General features: G+C 33.5%; 2 protein-coding genes across 6 annotated transcripts in view; both read left to right on the top strand.

The window, feature by feature from the left end:
* Positions 1-4025, top strand: part of si:ch211-159i8.4 — a 48093-nt gene extending 44068 nt beyond the window's left edge. For all 3 annotated transcript variants that reach the window (XM_021481144.3, XM_021481143.3, XM_073921729.1), the window contains exon 7: positions 1820-4025. In XM_021481144.3, coding sequence (XP_021336819.2) covers positions 1820-3725 — 1906 coding nt within the window. In that variant the 3' untranslated portion in view covers positions 3726-4025. The remainder of the gene's footprint in view (positions 1-1819) is intronic.
* A 2220-nt stretch (positions 4026-6245) lies between these two features.
* Positions 6246-16674, top strand: rab33a (RAB33A, member RAS oncogene family). Of its 3 annotated transcripts, XR_012389618.1 has the most exons (4): positions 6246-6576; positions 9086-9644; positions 15539-15657; positions 16460-16561. XR_012389618.1 is itself a non-coding variant. In NM_001045428.1 (2 exon segments), coding segments are annotated over 2 exon segments (711 nt in total). In that variant the 5' UTR covers positions 6278-6312; the 3' UTR covers positions 9533-9763.
* Positions 16675-17143: the final 469 nt, after the last annotated feature.

The raw sequence follows: 17143 nt of genomic DNA, 5'->3' as shown, positions 1-17143 counted from the left end.
GTGAGATACACGCATTCAGGGCGGTCTAGTTACTTGTACACAATTATAAGCCATATTACATTAAAATATTCATATTTTTCATAAAATATGACAACAGACACTGATTTTACTGCAGGACACACACACATCAACACAGCACATGCTTGGCTTATTTAAAAAGCTTGATTCTAAAATGTCAATGGAAGCTTTGAAAGTAAATATGACATGACGAAAATTTTATTTGGTACATTCTTTTATGAATAGTCAGATAAATCATAATATTTTGGTAGCTTCAGTGTTAATAATGTGCGAAACTTGTTTCCATTTCACAACAACCCTATATTAAGAATAGTTTTGTCGAGCTGTCACCGCTTTACTGTCATTTCTTCTTTATTATGATACTCATTTGAGGTATTATTTGTTCTCACTGTTCACACCGTGCCGCCTGACATACGCGCTCAAACTCACAGCAGGCCAACTTCATCACTCGTTCAATTCAAACAATGTCTGGTGTAAATTAAGCAAGCATTCTGTCTCAGACTGGAAAGCCCAAACAACCCCTGCTGATCCAGACAATACAGTAACATAGTGGGATGTAAGGGGCATTTTGTCTACTTCTAATGCTTATTTGGCTATACAAAAGGCTACTTAAAGCAGTTAGATTACAAAAGCATTAGTTTGTCAATTATTATACCTAGAACTATAACTCATCAAAAATCAATAATGTTTGGCAAATTCAAATTAAACTTCTGACAGATATGATTATTCATAGTCTCAATTAGACCTAATCTACAACATTTTAATAAGAAACCAGCAATTGAATATGACAATGTTTGTGTGTGAGAAAATGTTTGTAGTTGTCTCTGTGTTTCTAAAACTTGTAAACCTGTAGAGTTTGTCATAAACAAACATATTTTCTATTAAAAGCAGCAATATATTTTATTTCAGTAGAATTTTTATCAACTTTTTAAAATGTGAAAAGTCATTACCTGAATGGCACACAACTCTAGACTAATGGATCCAGATTGACATTTCAGCATAGTAATAAGGCCCAATCCCAATTCTCCCCCTTAGCCCTTCCCCCTAAACCTCATTTTGCACATTCACATGAAGGGGTAGGGGTGTCCCAATTCTCTTTAGCTTGAAGGCGTAGAGCTAAGGGGAAGGGCTAGATAGCCCTTGAAACAGATTTTTCAGGACCACACTAGAAACCAAGATGTATAAAACTTTGCCAGAATACACCAGCTGCAACAGCAACATGGCTGCACACGAAAGTAAGGAGATGCTAAAATTAGTATTTTTTGTCATTATGATGAATTTTTACAATGTTTTTACAAGGTTTTAATATGTTTTAATACATTCATAAGGGTGTTCATGTTTTACCGTCAAAAAAAAAAAAAAACACTAGAACAAAAAACTTCCGCTATCTATACTCCTATATAGCAGTCCCACAACACTCGAATGACGCTCGAATAATCAGAAAAGTCTATTGGCTGGGAATGACCTTTTACATTGTGTAGTATAAAGTTAATGTAACAAAAAATAGAATTGGGATTGGACATTGACCAAAACTACAGCTAAGATTTAGTACAAAGTTTGAATAAAAAAAGATTTCCCATAGACCAAAAGTTTCTATGTAAAAAAGTTTTATATTTTATAATATAACAATAAACAATGAACATGGAAAATAAACTGCACTGTTCAGACACTGTAGCTTAAAAATAAGGCTGGGAGCTCTTTTATTCTACAATTACAGCAATTACTTTAAAAGTAATTACTATGAAAGAGCTCAGCTGTCATGAGATAAGATGTAAACAATTTCTCTCTTTTTTGTTCTCAGTCCACACAGACACATCACTGCTTTTCCCAACGGCACTCTGAGGATTCTGAGACTGACTGAGAAAGATGGAGGCAATTATTTGTGCATGTACCAAAGACCAAATGGTGAGGACATGGAACTGTTCCAAGTAGAGGTTCTCATGAGGCCACCAAAGATAGAGAACGCTGGGGCACAACATAAAAGAGTTGCAAATGGAGACAACTTTCTAGTGGACTGTATCGCCTCAGGCCTTCCAGACCCTGCGGTTTCATGGAGCCTCCCAGATGGCACCATGATCAACAATGCCCTTCAGTCAGATGACAATGGATCCCGTAACCGGCGCTATATCATCTTTGGGAATGGTACGCTTTTGTTGCAACAAATGGGAAAGAAGGATGAAGGCAATTATACATGCTATGCTAAAAATACACTGGGAGAGGACGCAATGAAAGTAAGTGTGCAAGTGATGACAACCCCACCCCAATTATCCACAAAAGAGCCGGAAACCATGCGGGTCCCCTTCGGGCAATCAACCCAAATAAAGTGTGATGCTCCAGGTGTTCTACCACATACAATTATTTGGATCTCACCAAGGAATGAGATAATTACCTCATCTTCGGTCAAATACCAAATTCTAAATGATGGGACTCTAATCATAAAAAAGCTGACTTTGGCCGACCAGGGAAAGTATTCTTGTGTGGCACAGAACCCTGCTGGAGCAAACATTGGGAATGTAAAGCTCCTAGTTGAGGTTAAAGAGCCGCAAATCAACAAACAAAGTGGGCAAACTGTAAGCAAAGTCTTAGCTGTGTATTTCCAGACCCTCCTGCTAGACTGCAAGGCAGAGGGAATGCCTGAGCCACAGATCACCTGGACCACACCTTATGGCATGTCTCTACCTACCCCATATTTGGGAGGGAGGTTCCAAGTCCACAGAAACGGAACTCTTGAATTGAGGGGCATTCGAAAGACCGATGAAGGTCGGTTTCTGTGCATAGCCAAGAATTACTTGGGGGAAGCAAGCCTGGTGGTTGACCTGGAAGTTGCATCACTTGCTGAAAAGCCGAGTTTTACGGTGCCAAACATTGAGGTTCTTCCTCTCAAACCAGATGGAGATGACATCTTTCTGGAATGTCGTGCAACAGGAAGACCAAAGCCAGAGATTCTCTGGATTCTACCCAGTGGAACAGTGCTGAATCCAGGAATGAAGCTTCATCGGTTCACTCACTACTTGGAAAACGGGACTTTACACGTTATGCAGCCAGGTGTCATTGACAAAGGTGTATATCGATGCCTGGCCAAAAATGTTGCTGGACAAGCAGAAAAGCGCTATTCTTTAGAACTTGGACAAAAGCCTCAGATAAGAAGTACAGCTGCTACAATGAAAATTTCATTTGGGCAGACACTAAATATGCCATGCAATGCTGATGGTTATCCACAGGCAACAATTACCTGGACTCTTCCTAATGGCCTGGTCTTAGACAAGCCTCAGGCTATTGGAAGAGTAGTGTATTTATCTAATGGCACACTTCAGATAAAAGAAACTTCCAAACTTGACAGAGGAACATATACCTGCAAAGCCAAAAATACATTTGGATTATCAACCTTGTCATATCCAGTCAGTATCATGGTGTTTCCGCCTCAAATCACTCACGCTCCACCTTCAATAACTAGAGTTAACAAGGGCTCTCCTGTGGTTTTGAACTGTATTGCTGCTGGCATACCTAAACCAGATATTTCTTGGACTCTTCCTGGACGTACCACACTTGTACCTAATCGCTTCACAACACCAGGTGGAATTCACATGACTGAGGAGGGAAGTTTGGTCATTCAGGACCCAGGTCTCTTGAACTCAGGGATTTATAAATGTAATGCTAGAAATGCCTTGGGAACAGACTTCAAAGCAACATACCTTCAAGTGATTTGAGCAACATGCTGAAATCCCTGCAGCCAAGTAGCATTGAGCTTAACAATTAACAGAAATGAACAGGTAGCTTTCTAAAATAAACTGCATTTACAATACCCCCAGCAATGTTGTTAAAGAGTACTTTTCCAACAACAATGGCTGTTAATTTGGATCTGCCCATTCAGCGACCCAAGGATGAGATTTCTTCAGTATTGTGTATTTAATTTATGAAAATATTTGTTTGTACATATTTATATATTCCACAGATAAAACAGAACCATTCACATATATACGCACATAAATTGTATTGTACATAAAACATTCCAGAGTGTCTGTAATTTTTCAGATGTATTCTGTATGATGATTTTTTTAGAATGGCTTGTCAGAGTTGAATGTGGTCATGTATCGTGATACAAATGTTGCCTTGTGGAAGCTGTACACCCATAGAAATCTGATATGGCATCATGTAGTAATTATATATATATATATATATATATATATATATATATATATATATATATATATATATATATATATATATATATATATATATATATATAAACAGGTATGTAAGATCCTTACTGCCAAAATAGGCAAATAAATGATGATATTTTATTTGTCTTTTTGTTTAAGTTTTTAAAACCAAGCCAAACCACTGTTTATATACACATCCCTGTTTATATGTTTATATACACTACCGGTCAAAAATGTGGGGTCAGGTTTTTTTTTTTAAAGAAAATGATTCTGTTCATCAAGGCGGCATTTGTTAAATGTAAAAAAATGTTAAATTGTTAAAGTTGTAATAATTTATTAAAATTTTTATTTCTTAATTATTGTATGTAGTTTCAAATAAAATTATTACTCCAGTCATTATTGCTTTTATTACTATATCATTAATAATAATAATAATAAAATAATAATAATAATAATAATAGTGTGATTTCTGAAGGATCATGTGACTCTGAAGACTGATGTAATGAAGCTTAATATTCATCATTAAAATCACTTAAATGAATTATTCAGTTAAATGATAAACTACTTTTGAACAGTCGTTTTATAGTGCAATAACATTTCACATTTTTACAATTTGTTCTGCATTTTTGATGAAATAAATTCAGCCTTGTGAACCAGGAGAATCTTATTTTTAAAACAGTTAAAAATCCTACTGACCCCAAACTTTTGACCGGTAGTGTAGCAACATAAAAAAATACAGACTCTTCAAACAAGCTTTAATTGACAGAAAAAAAATAACACTGCTACATTTAAATTTCATCAGTTATGAAATACCTTCAATTTCAACTGAAGACAATATCGTTATAGAGATCAGTTCAGTGTTGTTTCAGTTTATTTAATCAATTATGAAACGTCCTCAGATTCAGCTAGAGCAGCCCTCCCAAAAGCTAAAAAAAAAATAAAAATTCATATGATTAACCAGTTCATTCTGAATTTGACATATCAAATATGCAAATATGAGTGCAAGAGTGCAAATATGTCAGTGCCTTTACAAAATAATAATTGTCCTTTAATGTGTAACTTTAAAATGCATCAGATAATTCATTCATTAATTTTCCCCTTTATTCATCAGGAGTTGCCACAGCGGAATGAACCACCAACTTATCCAGCATATGTTTTACACAACAGATGCCCTTTCCGCTGCAACCCAGCACTGGGAAACACCCATACACTCTTGAATTCACACACATACACTACAGCCAAGTTAGTTTACTCAATTCCCCTATAGCGCAAGTCTTTGGACTGTGGGGGAAACCGGAGCACCCGGAGGAAACCCACACAAACACTGGGAGGGGGATGACCCCTGTTGTTTAACTTTACAAGCATCTTAATAAGAGCAGTTTAAATTTTTAATCGATTATGCTACAATATTATCTGGGGCTTTCATGGTCTTCCACAGTGCAAAATAATATATATTTCTTAGAGTTTTTTCCTTTTTCTATTGCAAATATTGACAATATAAGAAAATATTCTTGCTTAAAATTAAGTTAATTTTTACTTAAAGCAGCTACATAATTTTCTGCAGCGGGGTAAACAATTTATCATAAGATTATTTTTCATGCTTTTAGAAATTTCACTTTCAAAAACATTAACTTCTATAAAATGCTTTATTTAAGAATTTTCAAATGTACCAGAGATTTATATGTAATATGTTTTCTGTTTCTCAAAAGATTTTAAAAGAAACAGCAGTTTTAGATTCTTATTGGTGCTTTGTTGAATTGATTTTTGTCTTAAAAAGAGGTGAATATTCTTCGAAAACTTCATTTTATAGCCTTTTTACTGCAATAAATTCTTCATTCAAGTAGCCTATTTGACAACAAAAACGAACCAATAGCCTAAATAATTGTTTTTTTAGAGGGAACTATCCCTTTAAATGTCATGTTGTTTTGTTTATTTAAGGGGAGAATTTAGTTTAGTTTTAATTTCCCTTTTAATTGCTTAAATCAACTACATCAGTTGGCAAACACTTGTCGGGCTATGTAAACTCCCTGCATCTGCAAAGGGAGTGGATCTGCTATCCCTTCCCCCATCACTACCACCACCATCATCACCGCCGGACCAGTGAACACCAGGCTCGGCACATCATTTCACCGTTATGGCAAATGAATTCTCAGAAAACAGAGACGGAACTGCCAACTCACGCCATGCCAACCTCACGTCGTCACTAGACCTGAGCACGTCTCTGGATCACAGCGTGCAGACGCGGATTTTTAAAATCATTGTCATCGGGGACTCAAATGTGGGAAAGACCTGTTTAACCTTCCGCTTCACCGGCGGAGCCTTCCCGTGCAAAACTGAAGCCACCATCGGCGTGGATTTCAGGGAGAAAGCGGTGGAGATCGAGGGCGAGAAAATAAAGGTGGGATTTATAGAAGGGGTTGCTCTCGCCCTGAAGGCCGACATCTCGTTGTATTACGATTGTATTGTGTGTTTCAGTGACAGCAGCATCACGAGGAAGCTCAATGTTTACATTCTGAGTAACGTTAATATCTACCATTACTGTTTCTTTGATCGCATGCAGCGTCAAAAACATAGCCTAGTTTATAGTTTCCATTACAGGCGAGTCAAATTACATGTCATGTGGAAAATTAAAAACAAAAATGCGAGTGCTTTGGTCACACCTGCTCTTTATTGTTGCTTAGGATGGTAATGTAATGTTTTGGTAAATGGTAACTGGTTTTTACTTCGTAAAAGATGGTCATTACCTTTTCCAAACTCCCCATCAGCTGCACCAAAATGTTATTATCAGATAAAAGTTAATGTATCATAAAGTTATAGATGCACCTTATGCTGGTCTATCAACAAATGGTTGTCAACCTGGTATATAAAAGGTTATAAAAATGTATGAGCATATAAGATGTAAATGAATATATACAGTTGAAGTCAGAATTATTAGCCCACCTGCTTATTTTTTTCCCCAATTTCTGTTTATCGGAGAAAAGTTTTTTTTTCAACACATTTTTCAACACATTATTTTTAATAACTCATTTCTAATAACTTATTAATTTTATCTTTGCTATGATGAAAGTAAATAATATTTAACTAGATATTTTTCAAGACACTTCTATACAGCTTAAAGTGACATTTAAAGGCTTAAGTAGTTAATTAGGTTAACTGGGCAGGTTAGGGTAATTAGTTATTAGGGTAGTTATTGCATAATGATGGTTTGTTCTTTAGACTATCGAAAAAATATACATAGCTTAAAGGGGCTAATAATGTTGACCTTAAAATGGTGTTTAAAAAAAATTAAAAACTGCTTTTATTCTAGCCAAAATAAAACAAACAAGACTTTCTTCAGAAGAAAAAAATATTATCAGACACACTGTAAAAATGCCATTGCTCTGTTAAACATTCTAAAGGAAATATTTAAAAATTAAAAATAATAATAATGATAATAATTCAAAGGGGGGCTATTAATTCTGACTTCAAATGTATACTCACACGCACACACATATATAAATATACAGTTGAAGTCAGAATTATTAGCCCCACCTGTTTATTGTTTTTACCAATTTTTGTTTAATGGAGAGAAGAATTTTTCAACACATTTCTAAACATAATAGTTTTAATAACTCATTGCTAATAAATGATTTATTTTATATTTGCCATGATGACAGTAAATAATATTTGACTAGATATTTTTCAAGACACTTTTATAAAGCTTAAAGTGACATTTAAAGGCTTAACTAGGTTAATTAGGTCAACTAGGCAGGTTAGGGTAATTAGGCAAGTTATTGTATGATAGGCTAATTTGTTCTGTAGACTATCGATAAAATATATATATAGCTTAAAGGTGCTAATATTATTGTTTTTATTCTAGCCGAAATAAAACAAATAAGACATACAGTGAAAATTTCCTTGCTCTGTTAAATATCATTTGGGAAATACTTAAAAAAGAAGAAAAATTTCAAATGGAGGCTAATAATTTCGACTACATTCGATATACATACATACATACATACATACAATCATATATACATACACATTATCATTTGCTTGTGATTTTAAGGCCTATGACCAAGCATTTCAGGAGAGTTTAAAACATTTGGGCACAAAAAATTTTGGTGTTTGTAAGTAACAATTTATGCAAATGTTTTTTTTTTTTGCTTCAATTTTTTTGTCTTGTTTCTAGACCAAATATCTACATTTCGAAGTGAAAACAAGATTATTTTACTCACCTTAATGGCAGATCATTTTGCTCGTTGTAAATAAAAAACTTTTTTGTTATTTCTTAAGAAGGTGAGAATAAAACAGTATTTGTACTTGAACTATAAAAAAAAATCGTTATTTGTACTAGAAACGAGAAAATGCAAATTAAGAAAACTATTTTCTTGCACTGGTATTACTGCACCTAAATATTGTTAGACTCCCCAGAAAATTGCAAAATAGAACTGATAATCTTGTGAAACTGTGTTCGTATCACAATATTTATTGCAGAAAAATCGTAATATCAGATTTTTCCAATATCATTTAGCCCTAATGTATTTGTATTTTAATAAATTATTAATTATTATTTTGAGCAATTTTTATATCTGTCTTATGTAGCAAAAGCTTGTATAAGAAAAATTGTAAGTTGCTTTGGAATAAATAGTCTGAAAAATCCCTAACTGTAAATATTGCAGAGGTGATTATTTTTTCATGATTTTTCTTTTACATGACGTTAAAAGTTATGTAAAAATAAGGTCAAAGATTTGAACGGAAATCTTCAGAATGTATACTTAATACCTATGAATGGTTAAAGTTTTTATTTTTAAAGATCAATTCATAAATAATTATTTTTATAAATTAAATAAATGTATTTCTTAGCTGTCAGAGTCACTTTTCTTTAGTGCTGATGTTTGTTTTTGTCTTGTTTTTTCTCTTAACAGGTACAAGTATGGGACACAGCAGGCCAGGAGCGCTTTCGAAAGAGCATGGTTGAGCACTACTACCGCAATGTGCATGCTGTTGTTTTTGTGTACGACGTCACTAAGATGGCCTCATTCCAAAACCTAAAAACCTGGATTCAGGAGTGCAACGGTCACGGGGTGTCATCGGCAGTGCCTCGTGTTTTGGTGGGCAACAAATGTGATCTAGTTGACCAGATCCAGGTGCCTTCCAACACTGCCCTCAAGTTTGCCGATGCCTATAACATGCTACTGTTTGAAACATCAGCCAAAGATCCCAAGGAGAGCCAGAACGTGGACTCCATTTTCATGTGCCTGGCATGTCGTCTAAAAGCCCAAAAGTCCCTGATTTACAGAGATGTGGAGAGAGAAGATGGCAGAGTAAGGCTGACGCATCAACCAGACCCCAAGAGTAACTGCCCGTGCTGAGGACCTTAAACTGTGAAATTACTAACATTGATAATTTACAATGCAAGAATGTGCCTGCGACTAATTTTAGTTACTCAATGACAGCTGCTCCATGAACTTTCTCAGTTTTTCTGTAAGTGTGCTTTTTTTGTGTTCTAGTTGCACTCAAAAGCAAATCCCACAAAGCCTGTCAAGAACATGTTGGGGCTGCATTTCATCTCAGAATAAAAACAAAGAGATGAGAAATCATGATTTGCTGAAAGGAAATGATGCCTTTTTTAGACTGTTTTGTGCATTGGGACATTATTTTCATGGCAGTTAACACTTTTTCACAAATATTGATCACGAATATTGATAAAGTTCATGTTTTCATTACTATATATATATATATATATATATATATATATATATATATATATATATATATATATATATATATATATATATATAGTTGGGGAAGTTAGTATCCAACTAATCACTATTTTTATCAGAAAACATATTTCTAATTTTTATTATAATTTACATATTTCTAATTTGCTATTTCTAAGTTGCTGTTGACATTACAATTTTCACCAGCTGTTGATAACAAACAAATAAATACATATAAAAAAGGAAACAAATCTAGTTTACAAATTAAGTTATCCAGGAGAAAAGTGTTGAACGCATGAAGAAAGGGAGATGTAAAAAGGCAGTGAACTCCCAGACAGCAGCTGAAATCTCTCAGTTGTTATTCAGCAAACCTCTGTCTTGCATCTACATTATCAGGATGATAAAGATGAAACCAGGGTGGACATTTACAAGACAGTGATTCTAAACACAGCCAAAGAAACTCATATGGTTTCAGAAAAAGAAACCCAAGCTGTAGAACGGCCCAGCCAATCACAATAAAAATCAAAATAAAGATCAATTTGAATAGGCAAAACACAAAGAACCATCAAGATTTTTACACTGTTAAAGTCTGTGGATAAAATCACACCTAAGCATTCTACACATGAGAGTCGTCATTAAGCTGCCATCTTATGCCAGTTGCCAGAACTTATTTTCCTCACAGTATATACAAATATATGTATACATACAGCTAATGAAAAAAAATTTCACCACTTAAAAATTCTGTTGTAGTATTTCATAATCCTGATTTTCAATTAAATATTAGCTATTCTGACAAGTTGTCATTGTCAGAAAAATGAAATGTTGTCAGACATTTATAGGAAAACAAACATTAAATCATTCCAGAGAAACATCCCAATCCCTCCACCTCGAAAAGAAATTAATATAAACATGGTTACAGTAATGAAGATATAATGACAATCATCAGTTTAATAACAATACACCTATTTAAAGTGAAATCTTCAGATGCACTTTTAGGATTTCTGGTTGGAAAATCTGTTAAATTGCCATAAAAACAATGTCAGAGTGCAAATAACCTCAATAATATGCTTCATTTCCTTAATCAAAAATGTGACCTTGACATGTTTGCAAGGGATTTCCTCTATACTTTTTGATCTCTCGTGATTAATTCAGGGCACACAGGATCTGCAAAATACCACTTAAAAGTAAGGTTTCAAAAATCGTGACTTTTTTAAAAATGGATGGTTCTGTCACACATTTATTTGTATTCATACATCAGATCGCAATCAAGTTTAGATATTGTTTAGAGTACAAGAGATTATCATTAGCTGATGGTCTATTAAGTGGCTATTCATATACATTTGCACAATAAGATTTTCACTAAGAGAGCCCTTTCCCAAATATATCAGTCACTGAATGGTGATTGAATTGTACCAAAACAAGTATTTAAAAAATTAGGCACAAATCTTAAATAGTTGTGAATTGCCACGAGATTAAAGCTTAGAGCTTAAAGAAATAGTTCATCCAAAAATGAAAAATGTATTTACAAATTGCTCACCCTTGTGTGTTCCTAAATCATTTTGGGTTACTTAATTTTTTGGAACTCAAAAGAACATAATTTGAAGAATGATGAAACAATACAGCCATTGACTTCTATATTTTCTGATTCCCTATACAGTCATACTATTGCTGCTTGTTTATACTACTTATATTTAAAATTAGTTGAAACAACACAATTCTTAAGTTTTTTTTTGGAACAACTTAATTTTTTTTATGTTCAGTCCACTTATGTTTGTAAATTGTATCCAACATAAAGAAATTGCATAAAACCAAGCATTTTTTACAGTGTAATATGATTGTCAACAGATACCAATAACATTCTTCAAAATATCATCTTTTGTGTTTAGCAGTTCAGAGCAAGCGCAGGGCGACTAAATCCCTTAATAATATTCATTTTTGGGTGAATTTGAGTTATAACTGTTAGTATTGCCTAAATATATTTTTTCCTATCACAGATTATTAACATTAACCCTCACTAACTACTTGGATATATCTTAAATTAGGAAGCTATCGAATCTGACGGATAGCGTTAAATACATAATGAGCCAATGTTTAATCTGATAACACTCACAATTCACCACACGCTTCTTTCCATGGGGACGAGTATAAAAGTATGGAAGGTTTTTATGTAGCATCACAATATTTCACCAGCTCAAAGCGGTTCTTCCAAATGCACAAACAAAATATTTAAGGAGGCTAATGATTGTTAGATGCTTCTTTAAAAGGACCAGAAAAGAATTCAATTAACATAACAAAGAAAGATGGCATTGAAAGAATTCATAATAAGATAATGTGAAAATTTTACAGTAAATTAAGGAAGAATTTGTTGTGACTTTGTTTTTTGTCCTCTATCTACTGCCTATTCTGTTTTATTATTTCCGATTTAATACTGGAGAAGTTGCAGTTTTTTGTTTGTGTGGTTTTAAATACTGTCCAATTCATAGGAGAATTCTCTGGTTTCAACAGTGTTGGCCTTATATCCGCTCAATTGAAGCCTTATTATTTGTCTTGTTTTGTGCCATTGTATGCTGTGTGACATGTTGGAGTATGTATGTTTGGTTTTGAGCACCAAATTAAATCTCACATATCTTGAATCACAGAGTCTTTTATTCTCTGAGAAATGCTTGAAAACATCAGCGGTTATTAGAGTTTGTGTTTTAGAGCAGGGGTGCCCAAACTTTTTCATATAAAGGACCAAAGGCCAAAAATTATTGAGAGTCATGGGCCGAAGGTAAAAATACATATCAAGCTATATTACATTAAAGTTGCCAAGGGTAATATCCTAAATTATTTCATAAGATTTAAAGCTAAATAGAAACATTACTTTAAATCATATTAACTAATGTAGTAAAACATTTAAAATGATAACTTATTGGAATAATAACATAAACAATCACATTTATAACATTTATTTATTTGATTTGTCCTCTGTCGGCTGACAGTATGTACATTTAAACTAAATCTGATTAATTTACTCCATTTAATTGAAACATTTTATTTCTGTTAGCTTTTAACAATAAAACAAACAAAAGGTTACATTATATTTGAAATGACAACCTCTCGCATGTCCATCATTCTTTCTCTCTTCTCAGATGGGATGGCGGGCCAAATCAAAGGTTACTGTGGGCCAACTTAGGCGCACGGGGCCTAGGTTGGGCATCTCTGCTTTAGAGAAACAAAACCTAGATTTTTTTTTTTTTACTGATCAAATGATTTTCAAAAAGCATTGTTACTATTTTACTTTATCTTTTTAACCCTTAGGTACTATTGGAGGTGTTTTCATCCACTCGGGGGTGATTTTGAGTCTTAATTTGGCCATAACTTTTTCTGTGTTTCAGCTAGCAGAATGATTTATATAGATTGAATATATTTTGAGAAAATGCTTTGAATTTTTTTTTTTTACGCTCAACAATACACTTTGGAAAAATGTATTACCATTTGTTATGAAACATGCACTGAATCAAACTGCTGTAAAAATGCATCAGATAACATTTTTTTTTCAATTTTTTCAATTTTTTTTTTGCATGAATCTGTTAATCAACCTCAGTCGTGATCAAAACTACTAAATTGCATATAAAATTTTATTTGGCAAAATCATAAATGAGGCCACTGATTTGGTGAAAAACACAATGATGTATTGTCTATATAAAAAGTAATTGTAAACTGGATTTCTTTTACCTTTTATCAAAAGTCTTGGACATGTGAAACAACATTGCCTTTGATGCATTGATTTGTATTAATTTTCTTTTGCTTTCTCCTTAATTTACTGATGGTAAGTAAAGGTTTTTTTTTTTTTTTTTATAAAGCACCTTTCCCAGTCATTGAGTCACAAAGTGCTTTACAATAAGAGAAAACCAAAAAACAGGTAAAAGAACACATATCAATAAAGGAAAACATATCAAAACAAGTCAAAAATCCAAGTACAGAAACACTAATACTGTTAATTAAAAGCTTGTCCAAGCAGATTTGTCTTTAAACGCTTTTTAAAAAGTTTATCTGATGCCAGATTTCTCAGTGTTATAGGTCCAGAGCCTTGGGGCCACAACACAGAAGGCATGGTCACCTTTAGTGACCAAGTTCTGGGAATGGCCAAAAGGTCTTTACCAGAAGACCTCAGAGACAGGCTATGAGTGACCACGTAAAAAGATCTTGAATATATAGGGGTGCTTGACCATGTAGAGCTCTTTATGTAATGACCAGGATCTTAAAATTTACTTTAAAACTAATCGGAGGTCAGTGACTTAAGCACTTTACTCTTGGTGGCTGTTTGTGCCCCATTGACTTCCATTATAACCACAATTTTTTTTTTATTGCAATGACCATGACATCATACAATCATGCAATTTTTATTGTTGATGGTTTTCCCTGTTGGGAAGAAGTAAAGTTAGTATTTTTTTACTGTTGATCGTCAGTTGGCACAATAAACCCTTTAACTAGGCCTGTGCATTAAAAAAAATCTTGATTTTACATGAGTATAACAGCAAATTATGTGTGTCTGTGAGTGTGTGAAAGTGTGAGAGTGACCTTTGCGCACTTACCTTCATGTGTATGAGAAAAACTAAATATGCATCTCAGCTCTCAGAACTACATGAAGTAAACAAAAACAAAGACTGTATTTATGCACCATCAAATGTGCTTAAAATGAATGTTAATAGGGCAAAAACAGCCACCAACAGTAAATTACACAGAAAAAATTAAAATCTAACAATGTTTCAAAGCCACTGTTGTTACTAATCCTTCTCATGTCCAAGACTGTAATAAAAGGTTAAAAAACAGTCCACAATTACTTTTTATATTGGAAATACCTCATTTTGTGTGATTTCTCTCACCAAATCAGTGACATCATTTGTGAACTTGTCAATTAAAGAGTTTAAAAGTATTTAAAAAAAAAACATTTAGAAGTTTTGATCAGGACTAAGGTTGATTAACAGATTTATGCAAAAATATTTTAAAATTAATGATCTGATGAATTTTTACAGCGGTTCAATTAAGAAGATGTTTTCACCTCTAACATAACAAAAATTGATTGAGAAAAGTAATAGAGGACAAAAAGACTGCATGCAATTATAATCTTCCTGCTGTTATAAATACAAAAATAGGTACATTTGCAATGCAGAGAGGAGTTAAACATGGATTTTGAGTATGTGGAAGGACTCATTTTTCATTGTACTAAATATAAACGAGTGGGAAAGGGCGTAATAAATCTTACCTAGAGTGCTTAGTAATCAGTTATGTTTAAATAAATAGAGGCTATAGATTGTATTGGACTGGGGCTCACATTTACAGAATAGGCACAGAATAATAAAAGAATATATATATATATACATGTTTAAATGTTAATTAGGTATAACAAGAAAAATGTAAAACATTAATCTATTATTTCAATTTAAAACTGGTAAAATTAGGCAAAGAAAATGCAAAATACATCACATGATAGGTGACCAAAATGATTGAAATTAATAGCCATGTCAGTGTATTTGGAGTTTAAAAATGTATATATTTATGGCTATAGCAAGTTTAAGCATTAAGTTGTTTTATTTATTTTATTTTATTTTATTTTTTTTTTTGTGTGTGTGTATTTTACATATTTATTTACTTATTACTTACTTATTTAACCAGGTCCTATTGGGATACAATATCTCTTCTACCAGGGAGTCCTGATCAAGCTACTGTAGGCACCATGACACAGTTGAAGAAATACAGGATATCACATATAACTCGCAAACACACAAAACAAGGTTCTTAAAATAGTATAACTATAATCAATTATTAATCTATTGTTAGCATGATTTAAAATTTTGCCAGCATGTTTTTTTTTTTTTTTTCTCATGGCAGCATGGTGGCGCAGTAGGTAGCACAATCGTGTCACAGCCAGAAGGTTGCTGGTTTGAGCCCTGGCTGGGTCAGTTGGCATTTCTGTGTGGAGGTTGCATGTTCTCCCCATGTCCGCATGGGTTTCCTCCAGGTGCTCTGGTTTCCCAAGGACATGTGGTATAGGTGAATTGGGTAAGCTAAATTGGCGGAAGTGTGTGTGTAAATGAGCGTGTATGGATGTTTCCCAGTGATTGGTTGCAGCTGGAAGGGCATCCACTGCATAAAAACATATGCTGAGTAAGTTGGTGGTTCATTCCGCTGTGGTGACCTCGGATTAATAAAGAGACTATAAAAAATAAAATGATGAATGAATGTTTTTTGCACAAATTAGCAGGTTGCTAACATTTTAGTACGTTATTGACATTTCAGCAAGTTGCTAACATATTTAGGACATTGTTAGTTTATCAAAGTTATGGCTAAAGTCTTCCAGCTTTAAAGTCTTCCTAGCAGGATTAAGCATGTTGTTACAATGTTTTTCTTTGTTGTGATGCTACCAAGGCTAATGCTAGCATGATTCTGAGTTTTGCTATCATGTTTTAACATGATTTAGAATTGGTTGCTAGCATTTAGTTAACATGTTTTAGGATTTTGTTTGTATTTCAAAGTTTAAGAAATTGAAAATGAAATTATTAGGCAAAGTCTTCAGGTTTCAAATGTTTTGTCCAGATTTCCACAATCAACACTGAGGTCACTGATGTGTTGTGGATAGAAAAGTGTAATAGAAAAGCCGAAGAGGAACCAAATGCAAACAAAACACAAGAACACAAAGTCAAAACACAAGTCCAGACATGGGTATTGCCATAAGCTAGCAAGACAAGACAAAAAACTAAGGTAATGCACAGACACAGACACAGACACACACACACACACACACACAAACAAAAAAAAAAAAACAGGCAAAATGGTTTCTGAAATATTTGCCTGAAAGGCAACACCAAGTCAACTATTAAAGAGGATTTACCCCTCAGCTTATTTAATTGGTCAATTTGCACTCAAAAGTATTTTTATTTTTGGACTTTCAAATTAAATTTCAAATAAAAATGAAGGTCTACTCATCATTTACTCAATTGGCTCTAAATTTTCATGGTTTAAATGTCATAACCATCAAAATATCTTCTTTTGTGTACAACAGAAGAAAAAAAACTCCAACAGGTTTCTGACAATTAAGTGAAGGTTGAGTAAATGGTGAGATAATTTTCAGTTTTGGTAACTTAGCCTTTTACATCATACTGTAATTTGCAATCAATGACAATGTAGCTTTAACATTATGCGTATGTTAGAATATTATATCATCGATTTATAAGCACTTTTTAAATAATATAATTAATTAAACTAAATTACATTAAGTTA

This window comes from Danio rerio, chromosome 14 (assembly GCF_049306965.1).
Source record: "Danio rerio strain Tuebingen ecotype United States chromosome 14, GRCz12tu, whole genome shotgun sequence".
Classification (NCBI taxonomy): Eukaryota; Metazoa; Chordata; class Actinopteri; order Cypriniformes; family Danionidae; genus Danio; species Danio rerio.
Note: the sequence above shows the minus strand (reverse complement) of the source record. Positions and strands in the feature narration are given on the sequence as shown.